The 14,005-nt window shown below is 35.6% G+C and overlaps 1 protein-coding gene across 1 annotated transcript; it reads left to right on the top strand.

The window, feature by feature from the left end:
• Positions 1–8,608: 8,608 nt before the first annotated feature.
• On the top strand, positions 8,609–12,980 carry amy2a (amylase alpha 2A). The gene is made up of 10 exons (XM_082171829.1): positions 8,609–8,797; positions 8,923–9,069; positions 9,157–9,354; positions 9,463–9,693; positions 9,782–9,915; positions 11,352–11,474; positions 11,572–11,671; positions 11,758–11,879; positions 12,452–12,577; positions 12,754–12,980. Exons 1-10 carry the CDS (start codon positions 8,630–8,632, stop codon positions 12,941–12,943), a joined length of 1,539 nt encoding a protein of 512 aa, XP_082027955.1. The 5' UTR covers positions 8,609–8,629; the 3' UTR covers positions 12,944–12,980.
• Positions 12,981–14,005: the final 1,025 nt, after the last annotated feature.

Genomic DNA, 14,005 nt, shown 5'->3' with positions numbered 1-14,005 from the left:
GTATTTCAATGGCATTGCTGTCGAGGAGTAATTAGCTGGTGAAGTGGATTTACTTATTGTAAAGTTAACGAAAGTTATTATGAGGATTGTAATGTTTAAAGCATGTCTTAACAAATGCCAGTCGACCGGGAATATTTTAAAACTTAATTCATAAATACGCAAGATCGCTGTGAAAATGCAGACCGGAAGTCAAAAGACAACGAGCGCAGTGCTGAAAAGGGGCGGGCCTACATAAGGTCTATAGCCTTAACTTTCATTGTCTGTTGTTAATGTTAAATAACTAAAGATCAGTTCTTGAAAAGCAATTCTGTTCACTTTCATTATGATATGGCATTTGATTGTGTGGAGTGTCCTCTAGTGGAAAGAGTTGATGGACAGTGAAGACTGTTCACGTGAGGTGTAAAGACAGCATTAATAAGCCTCATTTCAACCATGTCATCATCAACAGACGCCTTGCATCGGGTACTTTTTCTTCTGTAAGATCAAATGGAGAGGGAAATTTGGGCTATATACGTTTTTGTGCGGCTTGGAGTCCCTGTCTGACTGCAGAGCCAACGTAAGCTTTGTTTCCAACTGTACCTCCTTCTCACATCTCTGTGTCTCCTAATTTAAATCTGCAAGAGCATCCATCAAAATTGTGTGTGGCCTCATGCCAGAGTTAACTTCCCAGATTGTTCAGTTACAGACTTGCTCACTAAAACACACACACACACACACACACACACACACACACACACACACACACACACACACACACACACACACACACACACACACACACACACACACACACACACACACACACACACGCACACACACACACACACACACACGCACACACACACACACACACACACACACACACACACACACACACACACACACACACACACGCACACACGCACACACACACGCACACACGCACACACGCACACAAACAAACACTTTAGAATGATTTATAAGCTGTTTTCCTAAAATGCTGTTTATGCTAAAAAAAACGTGTTTATTTATTTGTATGGATATTTCATACGCATTGCTGTCTTGTTTAATTTTATTATCATTTTATTAATTGTTCGAAATAAAGATTTCATTCATTCATTCATTCATTCATTCATTCATTCATAAGCTGTTTTCCTCATGGGACCAAAATATAGTCCTTTATGGGGACATTTTGTATCCATAAGGCATTCCTTACCCACACACACATTAGCTATGGGAATATACCATTGACTTTTGGCTTTTATATACAGCTGATTTCAAATAATATAGACAAGAGGTGGCCAAACTCTTTTAACAAAAATAAAAAAGAGCCCAAAAAATCAAACCTGATTGGGGCTAGTTGCCAAAAGTAAATGATGCATAATATAACATAACTAAATTATATTAAAATTGATTTAAAAAAATCTAATTAAATTATATTAACATATCAATGTAAAAATTATATCTGAACATACTTAAAATATCTGAACATCCTTAAAACAAGATACATTTACTTAAAACTTAATTAATTCTTTAGTAACCCCAACACCTTTAAGTTTGTTTTCCTTTCTCAAGCAAGCCAAGCCAATTATTATCACTTACCTGTCATAAGAAAACAATGATCTAAATTTAAATTATACATTTTAAGCGGTTCAGACTCGGATGTAAGCATAAATCTCTCTAAAGTTTTTTCGATTTTTTATTGAAACAAGAAAAAGAAAAAAATCCAGTGATGTATAGGACAAATAAACTGAAAGATATATTTCTTGACCATTTTGCTTTTAAGTATCACATTCCGCGAGCATGATTTTGAGAGTTTACATAAAAGTGGCTGTGAAATACCACATATGTTCAGGTTACCTTAGATGACCATTTGATGCCATGCAGCCCTATCATGCCTCAGGCTGACCATGACCTTCATGCCAGAGCCAGATTCACGCTATATGCCAATATTACTCCTCTGATGGCCATTCATTCATCATGCGATCAAGGGATGCCTGGCAAACAAGGCACAGAGTGATAAAAATTTCCATTTAGAGAGAAATTTTGTAGCACCCTACTTTATTCCCAGGCCCACCCCCCTCAGTTTAAGAAATAAGGTTCATTTTCCTTACACACAGGATTTTACATGGCTCTTTCTTTGAGCCATACAGTTGAATAAATTAAATGAATAGTATCTTATTTTAGTTTAAAAAGAAGAACTCAGAAAGAGGGAGTGAGATGTAAAAGAGAAATGAACAAGAATTGCAAGCTCAAATACAACCTCTGGAAAAGGCATTTATAGGAACTGCTAACCACGCAGTTTAAAAGTACAGAGCAGAAAGATTGAAGACTACGTAAAGCTGAGTTGTCTGTACTAAGCGAGTCTCTTTTTTTGTCCCAGTACTGGAGCAGACTGAACGCCAGTGCCAGTGCCAGTGCTTCTGACAGAAACCTCTCTTGGCTACTGTTGTGGCAGTGTGTTTGAGGGGAATGGGGCCAGCCGAAGACAGAAAGTTGGATCAAAAAGGGGCAAAACTGTGAACATACTGTGAACTGTATCCACGATCAAAAACAAATAAATTCCACAGCCACTGAATCATCTGGTCAGCTTCTGTACGCTCCAGACGCCCTTTCCTCTCGAAACCAACTAACACTCCTATTGTCAAAATGTGAATGTACTGGATTTGTAAGATACACATTTTGGTTACAGGTCTTAAGCATTTCTGACAACTGTTGGCAAAAGTAGTCTTAAATTATTAGTGTGGACTTGTGCTGGTTTCATTAAACACAAACATTTAGTACTTTCAGTTCTTTAATGGGTGATATATTGTAAGACTTATGTTTTTTAGTACCTTTTAATTGTCATTAATATAGTCACTTCATTTAAGAGTTAAGAGTTCGAAAACTAGGTGAGAGTTAATGCGTTTAGATTTTTTTATTCAGTCAATTTGCTAACAGCAGGTTTCAGTTATTTTACAAAATTACTGTATTCATTTTGTTTTAGGGTTGTACAATAACAATCCACACAATTTGAGTGGTCAATTCCATGACAGAGAGAGAAAGAGAGGGGGGGGGGGGGGGGGGGGTGACGCTACAAAAATGCAGAACCACAATTTTGTCTGGTATGAACTTTCATAGGTGTAAAAGTTACAAGAAAGTTAAATGCAAGAAAACGATACTTCCTCATCAATAGTGTGCTCAAATATTTAGACAAGACAGAGAGAAAATGAGACGAATGTTCCCCTCAGTTACGTCTTTCTGCTGGCGTTTCCCGCTGACAACTATGAAACGACATCATTAAATTGATTCCATCTGTACATTTGTGGATAACTTTCCATCCACCAGCACATGCTTCAGGCCCTTTCTTGCATATTCCCCTCATTTACAAAGATCTTAAGCCAAATAAAATTATTCAATTGTTTTGCCATACTGTAATGCTATATAACTTTGTCAAACAGATCATATAAAGTATAACATCAACCCTTTAGCAGTTTTACCAAAAGCAAAGTCATATTATAATATCAGTGTGCCCAATAAATAATCATTTAATCCTCGCTAAACTGAAAAACAGCATTATACATTGTACTCTGTGAATCTATAGGGAACACTGGCACTTAAATGACCACTGTAAATTATCAAAAATGTTGGGACAACATAAAAGAACTTGCTGACAGTCCTGGACTCATTTCAATGCACATCCCATCATCTCACAACAAACACTTGAAATGATGGATGCTGTTGTTTGTGTGTGATTCAAACTAATGGGTGTTTACAGAGTTTGTAGACATCGTCTTATCCAAATGCCATCTAGTCATTAACTTGCTCACTGCAGACTCTCATTCATACGTTTGAACTGGAGTTAAAGTTCACAGATGTGTAATCAAATGAAATGTAGTTCAGTAAGCATATGCTGATATGTCTTTAAGATAACTTCAAGATGTGTTATGCAGTCTGTAACCCCATCTCCTGTCTCATGGTGGCGCTGGTGCACTTTCTCACATTCTGACAGCAAGAGTCATTTATTTTAAATATAAATTGTGAATGACACATTGCAAATCAACACACAGCAAATTTATAGCAGTCACTCTAAAAAAGATGGAATAATGTCAAGATTACTTTTATGATAATGTCATAATGTCACAATATGTCATTTATCATAAAGATAATGTTAATATTATCTTGAATAATGGCTTCACCTTTATTCATAAGTTAAGATAATGTATTTGCCTACTGTTTTCCCAGTACATAGAGTACTTTCATTTGAAATAAATGAAATGGCATTTTAAATAATTATTAATATTTGCAATATAAACAAGTGTTGTTATTATTATTATTATTAGTATTATAAACAATATTGTAATATTATAATACTGATATCAAAGTGGAACAATAATATAGTTTAATACATTTACAATTATTTATTATTGACTTTTCATTGTTATCATTATTATTATTATTACTACACACTGATGCCATCTTAGATCATATTATTTTACAATATGATATTATTTAATAATGACTTTTATATTATTATTCCATGCCATTTCAGAAAATTATATTACTTAATAATATAATATTTTTTTAGTAATATGATATAATAATATAATTATACAGTAGTATTTAATACAAATTACTTTTATTATTATTATTATTAATTATATATTTTTTTATTATTATCGTTACACTCCAATGCCATCTCAGAAGATGATACTCAAGAATGCCTTTGCATAATTATTAAACATACTTTTCTTTGCTTTTTCTGAAGTAAGCATGTGTATGAGTCTCAGTCAGCTCCCTAGAGCACAAAGTGAATAGTATAAATGATATATGCTGCTGATGATGACAGTAATTACACACTAATGGAGTTCTAAACAAAAGGTTGGGAGGAACTTGTTTAGCAGAACTTCTCGCCTGCCATTCTCAACACCGGTGAATTGTAAGACTATGAAATCATCTCACCAGTACAGCTTTCTGACCTACAACAACTGCATCGCCAAACAGGGCCGTCCATAAGGGGGGATAAAGGGGAACGTTTTCTGGGGCCCAGCCGCTAGGGGGGGCCCATGCAGTCCAGCTATAATTATGTTCATCCTAAATATAAGCAAAGGTTACCATATTTTATTTTGAACCAAAATAGCAACATTAATTGTTGAAAGTGAGAAAAAAAAAATGCATTTTATGTAATGTTGCTCGAGTAAATTATAGCCTGTGTCATAATGAAACACCCCTTTCCTGAAAATGGTCTGAGCAGGCTGGCGAGCGGGCGCGGGCGCCGTGAGCGCTGAGCGAGCAGCAGGAACGAGTAGTGAGTTGTCGTCGAAAAAGATGGATAAAGCAAAAAAGCTGTCGGGGGCTAAAAATAGAAAAAGAAAGAGGGAAAAGGAGATGGCATGTCAATTGATGCGACAGCAGCTAAATAAGTGGATGGTGAAAGGCAACAGGTAGGATTTAAAGTGTGAGGTCCAGGCATGTAGGCTACTGGCCATCGGGACTACCGGGAGATTCCCAGTGGGCCGACGTGCTTTTTGGGCCGATGCATCTCATACTTGTTTTCTTTTTTTGTCTTAACGGCCCATACAACTGTACATTTGTTTAGTTTTGTTTTGCTTAATCGGCGGCGCTGGGTTACTGCCGGTGTAATGCATTGGTCAAAAAAAGTCAGCATTAGTTTTTTTTCTGACACACCGGCCCATGAAACACGTAGATCAGCGGCCCATTGGTTCTTTTCTTGATGGTCACTGGGCTGGCCCAATCACATCTTTAATGTGAAGTATATAAATATACTCTTTCAAGTATAGAAATTAGTACAAAACGAATTATTAAAGTTTCCTTTATTTTTCAGTGCATTTGTTTTACAATATATGGCTATTATAAATTCTAAATTGTTGCTGCATACCCACCCCTGAGTCTCTCTCAGTTAAATGTATGTGTTAATGTAGGAGAGAGAGAGAGAGAGAGAGAGAGAGAGAGAGAGAGAGAGAGAGAGCACACGCATGATATGAGTATGGCAAGCCGTTTTAGCTTAAATTGTACCCAGCGTTACTCGTCGTAATTGCATTTTTACTAGTAAGAATTCAATTAGAGAGCTCTACAATTCAATTCTTACTAGTAGCAATTACAATTAGAGAGCTCTCCAATTCAATTATTACTAGTAAGAATTACAATTATAGAGCTCTCTAATTCAATTATTACTAGTAAGAATTACAATTACAGAGCTCTCTAATTCAATTCTTACTAGTAACAATTACAATTAGAGAGCTCTACAAATGAATTTTTACTAGTCGTAAGTCTCCATTGACTTCCATTCATTTTTAATTACGGAGCTCTACAATTGAATTGTTACTAGTAAGAATTACAATTAGAGAGCTCTACAATTGAATTGTTACTAGTAAGAATTACAATTAGAGAGCTCTACAATTGAATTGTTACTAGTAAGAATTACAATTAGAGAGCTCTCTAATTCAATTATTACTAGTAACAATTACAATTAGAGAGCTCTCTAATTAAATTCTTACTAGTAAGAATGCAATTACAGAGCTCTCTAATTGAATTTTTACTAGTAAAAATATGAATTAAAGATATGTATAATTGCAGAGCTCTGTAATTGAATTAAAGAGCTCTGCAATTACATTCTTACTAGTAACAACTGAATTAGAGAGCTCTCTAATTGGAATTGTTACTAGTAATAATTGGATTAGAGAGCTCTCTATTTAAATTGTTACTAGTAAGAATTGAATTAAAGAGCTCTGCAATTGCATTCTTACTAGTAACAATTCAATTGTAGAGCTCTCTAATTGTAATTCTTACTAGTAACAATTCCATTGTACAGCTCCGTAATTAAAAATGAATGGAAGTCAATGGAGACATATGACTTGTAAAAAATCATTTGTAGAGCTCTCTAATTGGAATTGTTACTAGTAAGAACTGAATTAGAGAGCTCTGTAATTGTAATTCTTACTAGTAATAATTGAATTGGAGAGCTCTCTAATTGTAATTGCTACTAGTAAGAATTGAATTGTAGAGCTCTCTAATTGAATTCTTACTAGTAAAAATGCAATTACGACGAGTAACGCTGGGTACAATTTAAGCTAAAACGGCTAAAACGGCTTGCCATATATGAGTAGCCTATAGCAGATTTGGGGAGGGCCCATTCACTGGACCTTTTCAGGGGCCCAGTCATTTCTGTGGGCGGGCCTGTCGCCAAACACAAGAACAGTAACATTATTAAGTTTGTAGATGGCAATACAGTTGTAGGGCTCATCAGAAAAAAAATGAAACCGCCTCTCTTCCACTAGACTACAGTTGCAGCTTTTCCATTAAGGGACAATATTTGCCCCCTTAAACTGATTTTCAGGTGCATCTTTATAAAGACAAAGTGTTTCAAACCCTAAATGTAGGCTATGTCACGTTTTGTCAAATTCTGAAAGTTCCATTAATTTAATTATTAATATAATAAATAAAGCAATAAATGGGTAATTAAATAAAGAAATTCGTAAACTAAATAAATAATTTCAATAAAAATTAAATAAGTATCAGCAAAAGGCATCTTTACACTGCAGTGGCACAAGCCGCATATTTACACAGTTTAATGCTGCTCAGAGGTGGCATGAATGCAATTACACTGGAATAAATAATGTTATGGGATAACGTTTTAAATAAAATAAAAAAAATAAAAAGAGAAATATGTGAATGATAAATGATAAAAAAAAGCTCTCTGAAGCACGCTTGGTTCCCTGAGATAACGTAGAGAGGACATTGCTTGAGGCCTGGTGCAAGGACAACAATCTCCCATATCCAGTATAGAAGCATAATCATTTATAATGACAGAATTGCAAGATTTAACTAGCGATTGCGAGTCATAAAATCAGAATTGCGTGATATAAAGACGTCTTTATAAGCCTACGTCTTCTAAATTTTCATAATTGAAGAAAATTGGTGTGTAATTGAAATGTTATGTTTTGCTTGGTTTATTTATTTTTTTATTTAGTAAGTAATAAGAATTACACTGTCTTCTTTAAACAACTGTAGTAGTGAATTATATAATTAAAGAAATGATCGCAGTTGCAGATAAAAGTTAAGCACTTTTCAGCAAATGCTAGAATATTTATTCTGTTTATTAAACACTAATACATTTGTATTAATGTCAGTAAGATTTATTGATCGTTTAAGTCACAATGATTAAAGATAAACTATTTATTTATTTTCTCGTAATATTTGTAAAAAGAAAAGAAAAGAAAAACTAGCTCATTACATAACGTCAGCCAAACCTGTTCTGCTCCTTTTTTCATTAAGTCCATTTTATTCATATAACACATTATACAATACAAGTTGTTTCAAAGCAGTTGTGCAGTAAAAATCAGTGTTAGCATTCTGAATGGAAAAATTACAGTTTACAGTCTCAACCTTGTGGTGTCAAGTTTGCCAAAGTTACTTTTCATTCCTTACCTAACAGTGTTTTATAACTATGTTTATGCTGATAAGGTTATTTAAAGAAGTCTGTATTTTTAGTTTGTACCATGGGAAATAGTCAATGTTTTTCACCTGCAGTTCAAAGTGGCTTTCTCCGACCTTTGAGATCCCTGATTGGCCAGAGGAAAAATGTCATTTTGTATATAAACTGCACATGAGCCTAGGTTTTGTTGTAGGTTTTTCTCTAAACCAGGGAAGGATGAAGCTTCTAATCTTGGCATCGTTGATCGGGCTGAGCCTCGCTCAGTTCAACCCTAACACTAAAAGTGGAAGAACTGCCATCGTCCACCTGTTTGAGTGGCGCTGGGCCGATATCGCAGCGGAGTGTGAGCGTTACCTCGGACCAAATGGCTTTGGTGGAGTTCAGGTATTTTTAAACACATCATTGAAGTTAATACTGCAAAGAGTTCATTTGCAGTTGATAATTTCTTGTGCTTTTTTAAGTAAAAATGTATAATAGTAATAACAAAATATACATTTTTCCCATTTCAGATCTCCCCTCCGAGTGAGAGCATTGTTGTCACAAACCCCTGGCACCCTTGGTGGCAGAGATATCAACCAATCGGTTACAACCTGTGTTCCAGATCAGGAAATGAAAATGAGCTGCGAGACATGATCACTAGGTGCAACAATGTCGGGGTAAATGCAGCTATAATTTACAAATAGAGTACAACTAGCCTATTGCTGGAAAATTGCTGGAAAATTCATGTCGGTTTGTTTTGGTAGGTGTACATCTACGTTGATGCAGTCATCAACCACATGTGTGGAGCGGGTGGTGGATCTGGTACCCACTCAAGCTGTGGTTCATATTTCAATGCCAACAACAAGGACTTCCCCACAGTTCCATACTCAAACTTGGACTTCAATGATGGCAAATGCAACACTGGCAGTGGAAACATCGAGAACTACCAGGATATCAACCAAGTATGAGATGATTTGATGTCTAAGTGTTCATTTCAACCTCTGATTTATTGTACAGTGTGATCTCTTGTTGTCTTGGTGTTACAAATCTGAGCACTGTAATGATGGCAGGTGAGAAACTGTCGCCTGGTTGGTCTTCTGGACTTGGCTTTGGAGAAGGACTATGTGCGTGGTAAGACGGCCGACTACATGAACAAACTGATTGACATGGGAGTGGCTGGATTCAGAGTGGACGCTTGCAAGCACATGTGGCCTGGTGATCTTTCTGCTGTCTATGGCCGTCTTCACAATCTGAACACTAAGTGGTTTTCCTCTGGCTCCAGACCTTTTATCTTCCAAGAGGTATTTCCATTAATTTCCAAAAGGAACATCAGTTAAAAGGTGGCAAAATATTTAATAGCAATTTACTTGTTATTGGGTATGTTATTAGGTTATTGATCTAGGTGGGGAGCCCATTACATCAAATGAATACACTGGAATTGGAAGGGTGACTGAGTTCAAGTACGGTGCAAAGCTGGGCAATGCCATCCGCAAATGGAATGGAGAAAAACTATCCTTCCTCAAGTAAGCAAAGCTGTTGATTTGCATTGCTATTAATTATACAGCAGTTCTCCATTTGATTGGTCAAGCAAAGTTCCAAACATACAGTACAACAGCACTGGGACTTGTCGCTGTCTGTATCAATCTACTTTGCATATTCCAGACAAACAGTCTAGTGGTGGGAATTTTTCACTGACTCTTTCTGAAGGTTACATTGTTACGCAAGTAGGTGTCTGATTGAGTCTAGTGTGGACCACTGATTCATTCATTCAACTGATTCATTCAAAACACTCATGAACAAAAGATTCATTCAGGAATGAAACAAGAGACTGTTTTTATGATTAACCAATTGAGTAATTAACTCGACCCATTCGTTCAAAACTCTTGATTCATTCAGAGACAGAACAAGTGACTATTTTTTAGTAAGCAATTCAATCATTCACCCAACCAATTCGTTTAATATACTGATTCATATACTGAGGCCCTGCGTCTCAATGTCCATACTATCCATCCTAAACAGTATGTGAGATTAAAATAAGTGTGTCCGTAGATGTGGGCTGGTTCGTTCTCTTCCATGCGAAGACAGTGGCCCACGAACTCTATTTAATGTTATCCGTGGTATATTTCATCTGCAATAACAATGTGGACTTTTATAAAGATCTGTTTGGCCATTAACTTTTAAATGCCTCATTATGCATTAATATAAGGAGAGTTCTCTGCGACCCGCGACTGCAGATCAACGTGCTACAGCATTTATCTCAGATACCGTAGGAAATTAAATGAAATGAGGAGAATTTTATCTTTGACAAGATGATTGACAGGCCAGTTTACTGTGACAGGATGCGACAGAGAGCAACCGTTAAAGACGCAATTGTATGACGTGATAGTATGTCCTAAAGCTTATCTACTCTTCTGCTACACACTCAAAAGTATCTACTTTTTCTTCACAAAGAGAATACATACTTTTAGGGCGTAGTATAAGTAGGCGAATTGAGACGCAGCAACAGTTGTTGTTTTTTTTTTGTGAGAAACTGAATGATTGATTCAAACGATTCATTCAAAATGCTAATTTTTTCAGGAATGAAATGCGTGACCATTTTATGAGTGAGAAAATGAATCATTCACTTAGTCTCTTCATTCAATCCACTCATTCAGGAATCAAGCACCACTGCTGTTGCCCAGAGGCACGTCTTTTTTGTTGTTGAAATATTTACTATGGTGTAACAAAAAAGTAACTGATAATATTGTGTCTAAAATGTAAGATACTCAATGTTAACGTCTTGCTCGGAACAATAAAACAGAACAAGAAGTGAGTGTGATATTGCATAAATATATGAACTTTATTGTTAATTAAAAAAAATTCTAAGGGTCTCAGCTCTGTTTTGTCACCCTGTTGTATTTATTGTTTCTTGCAAACTAAAAAACAAAACAAAAAAAATTAACAAAAATGTTTGTTTCAGGAACTGGGGTGAGGGCTGGGGCTTCATGGCTTCTGATAAAGCTTTAGTGTTTACTGACAATCACGATAACCAGAGAGGACATGGTGCTGGAGGTGCATCTATTCTGACATTCTGGGATGCCAGGTACAACTTTGTATGATTTTAATTTACAAAGTAGCATATGCATGACACATGAAAATATACAATTTCCTTTCACCTGTTATAATCCTTCTCTTTCTAGACTTTACAAAATGGGTGTTGCCTTTATGTTGGCCCACCCGTACGGATTTACCAGAGTAATGTCCAGCTATCGGTGGGACCGCAACATTGTGAATGGACAGGTAGATGTTTAAGCTTATCAAAGGGAGAAAACAAATGCTAATATGTCTTGTAAGGATTCATAATTTTTCACTTTTTCATTGCTCAGGACCAAAACGACTGGATAGGACCTCCCAGCAATGGTGATGGATCCACCAAACCTGTTACCATCAACTCTGACTCTACCTGTGGAAACGGCTGGGTTTGTGAGCACAGATGGCGTCAGATCAAGTGAGTTCCTTTAGTTTCAAGATGTCTTATGCTTGCTAACATACACTACGGTTCAAAAGCTTGGGGTCAGTATGATTTTTTTTAAATCAGCAAGGATGCATTACCAAAAATAACGGTAAAAATACATCACGGTTTCCAAAAAAATATTAAGCTGTACAACTATTTTCAACTTTTATAATAATAATACAAAAAATGTTTAGCACCAAATCAGCATATTAGAATGATTTTATCATAGTAATAAACTATATATATAGTTTATTACTATATATATATATATATATATATATATATATATTAAACATAGAAAATAATAATAATAAATAGTAATATTTTATTAACTAATTTTAAATTGTAATAATATTTCACAGAATTACTGTTTTTACTGTATATTTTTTTATCAAATAAATGCAGCTTTGATGAGCATAAGAGACTTCTTTGAAAAAACATGAAAAAAATCTGATACCAACATTTTAATTGTAGTGTATTTCAGAATTTACAATCATTATAATTATGAAGTAAGATTATAAAGTAAGGGTTGGGAATGTACGATGCAAACTAACATTTCTCCACAGAAACATGGTGGCCTTCCGTAATGTTGTAAATGGACAAGCATTCTCCAACTGGTGGGACAATGGAAGCAACCAGATCTCTTTCAGCCGTGGTAATCGAGGGTTCATTGTCATCAACAATGATGACTGGTAAGAATTTGTTCTTTAAAGAAAGGTACAATATGAGAAAAGATTTTAGTTTGTTTTTTTGTTTTTTGAGAGAGAGATATGTTTTTTTGAGAGAGAGATAAATCTAGCTACTATGTTGTGGATGTAGCTAAGTGTTATCAGCAGCATATAATCTATAATATTTACTTGTGCTCTAGGGAGCTGAATGTTACCCTGAACACCGGCCTGCCAGGAGGCACCTACTGTGATGTGATCTCTGGTCAGAAGGAAAGTGGCAGATGTACTGGGAAACAGGTGACGGTTGGAGGAGATGGGCGTGCTGCCTTCAGAATCAGCAACACGGAAGAAGACCCGTTTATCGCCATCCACGCAGACTCAAAACTTTAAATAATGCCATTTAAATAAATCAGCTGCATACAAGTTATTACTATTGTCTTTTTTTCTTTTTTTTTTTTACATGGTTTCATCCTGTCTCCAGTTGCAAAAATTGTATTTCTAATTTATCCATTAATGCAAAATCTTTAGAAATACAGTATTATTCATCATTAAGAACTATAATTTAATTTACAATTACAAATTCCAGTCACTTACCCTACAAACTTTAAAAGTAGTGAAATGGTACATAAAAAATTCATAAAAAAATGTAAAGTCTAAAATGAAATATAAAGATAAAAATTGAAGGGATAATAGTTAAACTTTAACTGAAACAACACCACTGATACTCTTAAGCTGTGTGTCCAGTAATGGACTACAGTTGTATCTCACAAATCCTTGTGATATTTTGAACACAGTGTACTTCGTTTTGCTTCTCTCTGATCAGTCTGAGGAAACCTGAGAAAGCAGCTTCTCTTCCTCAATAAAGTCAAAAGAAATGAATGCATGCTCGGTCCTTGCAGTCCGTCACTCAGCATGATGGCCAATAATGACCTGTCAGAGATACTGGCCACACATTGCAGAGCATAACCCAGCAGGTCTGCAGGGTCCTGCCTTAACGAATGCCGAGATGGACTAGTACACCCAAAGGGCCTGAGATAATGCATAATCTATTTCCCGCCTCACATCAAAAGTGACACAAATGTATTTCCTTAAACAATAACCTTTAATAGCACAGAGAGCAGCTTTTGATGAGTTCTAACATGTATAAATGTCAATAAAACACAAAAAAATCAGCTGTTAGTGGAAAAATAAAGGTAACAGTTTGCATTATTCTAAGTAAATGTTTTGAGTGAATTTGACTACCTAAAACTGGCCAACAATTAGGCCTACCCATTTAGATAAAACAACTGATTGTTGGAAGAACTGTTGGAAGCTGCAATAGCTTAACCTCTATGAATTTTTTTTTATTTAATGCAATCTTAAATTGAGAAATATCATGGCAAGCAAAGAGATTGTTGTCTTAAACTAATAAGGAACATCACAACACCTGTCACCTAAAATGTGTTAAATTGC

Source organism: Leuciscus leuciscus, assembly GCF_965113295.1.
Source record: "Leuciscus leuciscus genome assembly, chromosome: 6".
In the NCBI taxonomy this organism is placed as follows: domain Eukaryota; kingdom Metazoa; phylum Chordata; class Actinopteri; order Cypriniformes; family Leuciscidae; genus Leuciscus; species Leuciscus leuciscus.
This window is presented reverse-complemented; position numbering and strand designations above follow the sequence as displayed.